Here is a 6,212-nt window from a genome sequence, read left to right on the forward strand (position 1 = left end):
AGGTGTTGTCACTCCTGGCCGAGGTTGGTTGGTTAGGCGGTGGAGCTAGATGGTTGTGCTCACACCTGCGAACCTACGTTCTCGTCCCTGGGAAGGTAAGTGTCCCGAAGGATTTTCCTTCCCATTTACTAACAATGCGCCGAACGAGTCATATGCATGACTTGGAGACTTTACGAGTCTCTGGCATCATCGAGGTTTCCAAGGTGACCTCGAACTTCTCTTTCGCGTTCTGCTGTCTCCTTAGCAAGTATGACTGCCTCGCTGAAGGAGACAACAGCTCTCCATGAATCTCTGTCGGCGGCCATCTTTTGGAAGAGGGTCCTTAAGGACAGATCCTCGCCGACCACACCCTGTAATGTCCTGCGCTCTACCTCCCACGCANGGCACTCCGCGAGCGTATGGTGGGCCGTGTCCTCGGCCGCACCGCAGTGCTCGCAACGCGACGACCGGGCTTTCCCGATACGGTGCAGGTACCCACCGAAACACCCGTGTCCGGTGAGCACCTGCGTCGTTCGAAATGTTAGTTGACCGCGATGTGGTCGGTCGGTCCACTCGTGGAGGATGGGAGCCAAAGCTGTCCGAACCTCCAAACCAGGCAGACGGGGGTCTCCCACTTGGTCCCTCCACTGCCTCACCATATCCTGACGTGCCTTGCGTCTGANTTCCGCGACGTCAGGGAAGGGATCATCCGGATCGCGCATCTCGCGGAACACCCGAGCCAAGTACTGTGCCTGCAGCTCCAGCGGTGGAGTGCAGGCAAGCATGCCGACAACCACACCGGACACCGTCCGATACGCACACACGAGGCGTGAGGCCACCGTCCGTTGGAGTCGGCGGAACGCGGCTCGTCCCCACTTACAGCGGAGAAGATCGTCGGCCCACACCGGGGCTCCATACAGGACGATGGAGTTTACCACCATCGCATACAGACGGCGCCGACGCTNGCCCGGGCCACGCAAATTTGGCATAAGCCGTCCCAACGAGGAGGCCACGCGCTCTCCACGTTCCAAGACTGCCTGGAAGTGGGCGCGGAAGGACCACTGTCCGTCAACGAGCAGCCCAAGGTATTTCATATGCCGGCGAATGGGCACATTAGCTCCGGCCAGCTGGATCCCCTCGGGCAGCGGGTCGTGGTGGCGGCCAGTGAAGGCGACCACCTCCGTCTTCTCGGGGGCTACCCGGAGACCAAGGCGTCGTATGGCGCGAATTAACATTTCGGTGCCAATCATGGCGAAATTTATAGCCACCGCAGTCGACCGTCCCTCCGCAATAAGCAGGGTGTCGTCCGCGTAACAGACCAGGCGGCACCCCGCAGGAAGTTCCTCGCGCAACACTTCATCGTAGGCGATGTTCCACAGGAGTGGTCCTAGGACCGAACCCTGCGGAACGCCGCACACCACTTGGCGGTGGTAGAGGCCGCCGTCCTTACCCACGTACGACACCTGCCGGTTGTGCAGATAATCCCCGACAATAGCGCGCACGTAGTCCGGGAAAGCCCGGCACTCCAAGGCCGATAATATGGCCTGCCAGGGAACGGAGTTGAAGGCGTTAGAGATGTCGACACTGACCGCCACCGCCACTCCGCCCCTGGCTGCTATGTCTTCCGTGTATTGTCGGAAGCGCAGCACAGCATCGACCGTTGATCGGCCCACTCTGAAGCCGAACTGTGCATCATCTAAGTCGCACCCAGGCTCGCTCAGGTGTCTATGGATGCGGCTAGCGATGAGGCGCTCCAGGAACTTTCCCATCTCGTCCAGCAGGCAGATAAGTCTGTAGGACGACGGTTGGTCGTCCGGTTTGCCAGGCTTCTTGAGTAGGACGAGACGAGAACGCTTCCACACCTCAGGAAATCGGCCCTCTGCAAAGCAGCGCGTATAACANTCCCGGAGCTGGCGTTTCAACGGGGGATAGGCTGCGACAAAAATATAATTGGCCAGCCCATCTGGACCGGGCGCTACAGTGCCAGAGCGGACGTGTCGGCCAGCCCCACGTATCTCGCCGTCGGTAACCTCCAAGTCCGGAGACCAATTCACGGGCAACACCGGTTCACGCTGGGTCTCAGTCTCCCCACCCGGGAAAAGAGCGTCCAGCGCCCTGTTAACTACCTGGGGGTCGAGGGTTTCCGTGAGCGGGGGAGCCGACGGCCGCAGCTGATTCATCACAACCAGATATGGTCGTCCCCACGGATCGTCCTCGATGGAGTCCATTAGCTCTTGCCACGCTCGTGACTTCGCCGCTCGGATCGCATTACGCAGAGTTCTGCGGGCACGGCTTAGACTCGCTTTTAAGCGGGCGATCTCCGTATCACTTGCCCGCGGGCAGCGGCGCGAGAGGGTCCGGCGGCAGCGGATGCACGCGCGGCGCAGTTTCGCGATGTCCTCGTTCCACCAGTAGACTGCTCTATGGCGGTTCACCCCCCGGACACGCGGCATTGTTGCGTCGCACGCCTCGGTAACCACATGTCTGAGCCAGTTGACGGCATCCTCAACCGTGTCAGGGAGTTGGGGGGACGCCTCGTCGTGGGTACTGAGGACCTCCCGAAAGAGGCCAACGTCCATTTCGGACTGGCGCCACCTAGGAAAGTACGTTGAGGTGCGATCCAGCCGAGGTCGGACGCCTTTCCCCAGGGAGAACAGCACGTAATGGTGGTCTGACAGTGACTCGGTCTCTGTCGCCACTTGCCAGTCACGTGCTAGTCTTCGTGCAGCGGGAGAGGCCCACGTCACGTCGATGACGGAGGTGCCTTGTCCCCGAACACACGTTGGGGCGGAGCCCACGTTGAGCGGGGCCAGCCCAATGCTGTCTGCCCACGACGCCAGTAAACGACCCCGCGGATTGTGACGGGGGCCCCCCCAGACCGGGGACTTGGCGTTAAAATCGCCGGCCACTACTACCACGCCAGGCAGAAAGGGGCGTACTGCTCCACCAAGACGATCGAGATAAGTCTCGAAGTCCGCCAAGTCCCGGTTTGGGGAGAAGTAGCACGAGAAGACCACATACGTGCCAGCCTTAACCGCCACAAACCCCTCTCCGGTGGCAACACGGCGGCAAGGGTTTGGGCAGCTACGAGGGCGCCAATAGATGGCGCAGAGACCGTCAGTGCTGCCCGCCCAATGTGGGTGATCAGGCGTCACGTAATGTTCGGAAAACACGGCAACACCGATCTCCTCCTCCGTACAGTACTGAAGGGCCAGGTCCTGAGCCGGCCGGGACCGGTGCAGGTTGGCCTGCAAGAACCTAGCCATTACTGTGCGTCCACATCCATCTCTCCAGTCGCAATGGACTTCCGCTCCACTTGCGACTGGGAAACTTCACGCGCCGGACGTGGTGCCGGCACTGGCGCCTTACACAGGCGACTGCCAATACGGTGACCAGCCTCCCGGCCAAGCGCGGCACACACGGAACACCGGGTAGGATTTCGGCATTCGCGGGCGCGGTGTCCGGTTTCCCCGCAGTTATAGCACTCCGTGCTCCTGTCCGCAAGTGCCGTACACTGCAGTCGCGTGTGCCCGGACTGCAGGCATCGGAAGCACTGCAGCCCCCGGGGCTGCAGCAGCTCTACCCGAGCAGAAGACCAGCCCAGGCAGACACGTCCCAGTTGGGACAGTCTATTGGCCGCAATCAGCGGGCATCTGACCCACACTGTGGCAAGTCCCCGTGTAGGGCGGATAGGTCCCACCCTGACAGATTCGGGGTCGCACCCGGTTGTCATCGCGACCGTGTCCCGGACCTCAGCCTGAGTGACCGAGTCCTCCACTCCATACAGCCGAAGCTCGGCCATTTGTGTGGGGCGTCCAACCCGGACGGCATCCCCGTGCTCCTCGAGTACCGAGCGCATCTCTGCAGCTAAGGCATCGGCCTTGGCATGGCCGTCCGCCCCATGGACTTCTATGACAAGGCCGCCCGTCCTTGCCCGTCGGGTCGAGATCTTCTCAATCCCCAAACCAGGGAGGTTGATCTTCTGACGGGCTTGGCTAAGGGCGGTCTTAGTGTCAACAGAGTCACCCACGCAGGTCAGGGTAACCGCAGCTGTGCGCAGTGGCCTCCGACGCGGCTGGGAAGCGGCTCGTCGTCGAGACGATGACTGCGGTAAGTTCCCAGACTCTGGGCGAGCCGTAGGACCGGCAGTTTGAGGATCACCCTGTCCCCGTTTCGTAGGTCGTCCTCGGCGAGTGACCGTCGCCCACGTATCTAGAGGGAGAGACTGATCTCCCTCCTGTATGATCACCTCCGGCTCCAGCACGGAGGGATGCAGTCCGGATAGACGTGCCGGTTCAGCGGTAGGCTGTGTCGCACGCCTGCGACGGCGGTTTCGTCGCTTGCGAGGGCCTCGAGGGCCCTTAGGGCATTGCGGGGAGTTCGTGCGCTCGTCTACCCGGTCGGGTGGTGGGACTTGAGTGACCTTATGAACCACCCTACTTAAGGCCTTGGCCATAGCCTCCACGGTTTCGAACGGGGACAGACCGGTAGGAAGCTTCTGCACTGCAGCAAGAAGAAGGTCCCGTGTCTCCTCCACGGTCTCTACAGGAGCCGTGGATGTTCCCGACTGCCTAGGGGGAGCTAAAGAAGTTCCAGACTGCCGAGGAGGAGCCTGTGAGGCTTCTGACTGCCGAGGAAGAGGAGGAGCCCGTCTCTCCAGTATAGGTACGCTCTTGCCCTGGAGCGGGGGGCGGTAGGCTGTAGGAACATCTGGTCCCACCGCCCCTGCCAGAAGAGGTCCGAGAGTCGCCTGTTGCTCCCGAAGCACAGTGAAGACATTTGGCGTTGAAGTACGTTCAGAGCGCGGGGATGTCTGTGTGCCTCCGTGGGCGACCGTGGGCACTCTAGGCGGCTGCAGGCCGTACTTGACCTGCATTCGCAAATGCTGCACCTCTTTTTCGAGGTTCTGGAGGCGGCGGCACTCAGCCTCGATCGCGTGAAGGCGTTCTACCTCCTTCTCCAGTCCTCAAATTCGTATTTGCAGCTGCTGTTCGTGTATTTTGGTGTATGCCCCGTTGTCCCGACCTGACAGGGTCAACACCGCCTTCTTGGCCCGCACAATGCGATCGCGCATGCGGCCACTCACTGCCCCTTGCAGAGTGTTGGCCGACTTTGTGCGTTCTTCCTCGAGTTCCTTGAGCCACTCGAGGAGGTCCCCATATATCGCAGTAGGTGGTTGCTGCTCGTAGTCCTGCATGGACTGCTCGATCTGTCGTACCTTGCGCTGATCCGCTTTCCCGGCATATTTACTTGTAGCGGCAGGGATTAGCGGGGCACTAGGCTCGCTGTCGTCCGTCGTCGAGGACTCGATGCGGGCAGTCTTCTTGCGCTTGCGGGAAGGCTTAGCCGCAGCTCTCCTAGCTGGCCTCGACTCAGCCTTCAGAAACGCCTTGGCCGTAGCCTTCTTCTTAGCCGGAAGGCGAGAAGGACCGGCTTTAGGCGACGACGGATCCTCTTTAACCGCTGGCTTTACGCTAAGTTTAGCCGCCCTGATGATGGCCTTAGAGCGCGTCATTTTTGCGGGAGGGTCGGTTGCCTCACTTTCGTCAACGTCCATGCACGCTTGGACGACACTCTCGTCCTCTGACGGGTCCAAGGTGAACGCCGAGTTGACAGAACGGGCGTCCATAAACCCCCGATCATCCTGAGTCCCTGTGGTATGTGAGGCTACCTCGACCTCTGCACACCAACCACATTCCTTTTCGCGTAGCTCAAGAACTTCACGCGAAGAAAGCTCTCCCGCAGGGGGCTGAGAAGCAGCACCCGATGGCGGGAGGATTTGGACGTCCAGGGAATGCTGCTCTGATAAGAGCATAACCTCAACGGTAGCAGCTTGACTCGAAGCGCCCGCTGGCAACGCTTCGGTCGGCCCCTCGTGGGATGACGACATAGGGGGAGCGGGGTCACTAACCCCCCCTACGCCGGCCACTGTGCGATCCGAGGCACACTGTGGTGGTAAGCCTGTTACTTTAGTGGTGTCCATTCCATGTTCATCACTGGTGGTTTGTCCTCAGTGTTGCCGTCACCTAGGACGGTGGTCTCCCAAGACTACGAGCCCGTCCTGCCCGGGTTTTCTGTCAAGGTTTTCCTTCCCTTAGGCGGCTCCCCCACCGGGGTAACGAGCCCGCCAGCCCGTGGACGCGAGTGGGAGTCTTTTGCCCACGTTGCGATTGCCCACAGTGACTATTGCCCACGTTGCGATTGCCCACGTTGCGATTGCCCACGTTGCGATT

General features: G+C 60.8%; 2 protein-coding genes across 2 annotated transcripts; both read right to left on the reverse strand.

The window, feature by feature from the left end:
- Positions 1 to 3,244: 3,244 nt before the first annotated feature.
- Positions 3,245 to 4,855, reverse strand: LOC109863280. The gene has a single exon (XM_020443516.1). It carries the CDS (start codon positions 4,853 to 4,855, stop codon positions 3,245 to 3,247), a length of 1,611 nt encoding a protein of 536 aa, XP_020299105.1.
- A 90-nt stretch (positions 4,856 to 4,945) lies between these two features.
- LOC109863281 lies at positions 4,946 to 5,962 on the reverse strand. The gene has a single exon (XM_020443517.1). It carries the CDS (start codon positions 5,960 to 5,962, stop codon positions 4,946 to 4,948), a length of 1,017 nt encoding a protein of 338 aa, XP_020299106.1.
- Positions 5,963 to 6,212: the final 250 nt, after the last annotated feature.

This window comes from Pseudomyrmex gracilis, unplaced genomic scaffold, assembly GCF_002006095.1.
Source record: "Pseudomyrmex gracilis isolate BER0280 unplaced genomic scaffold, ASM200609v1 scaffold_3990, whole genome shotgun sequence".
Lineage (NCBI taxonomy): Eukaryota > Metazoa > Arthropoda > Insecta > Hymenoptera > Formicidae > Pseudomyrmex > Pseudomyrmex gracilis.

Excerpts from the sequence above, each read along its gene's own strand:
- LOC109863281 (XM_020443517.1), bottom strand. The coding sequence starts at position 5,962 with ATGGACACCACTAAAGTAACAGGCTTACCACCACAGTGTGCCTCGGAT.
- LOC109863280 (XM_020443516.1), bottom strand. The coding sequence starts at position 4,855 with ATGCAGGTCAAGTACGGCCTGCAGCCGCCTAGAGTGCCCACGGTCGCC.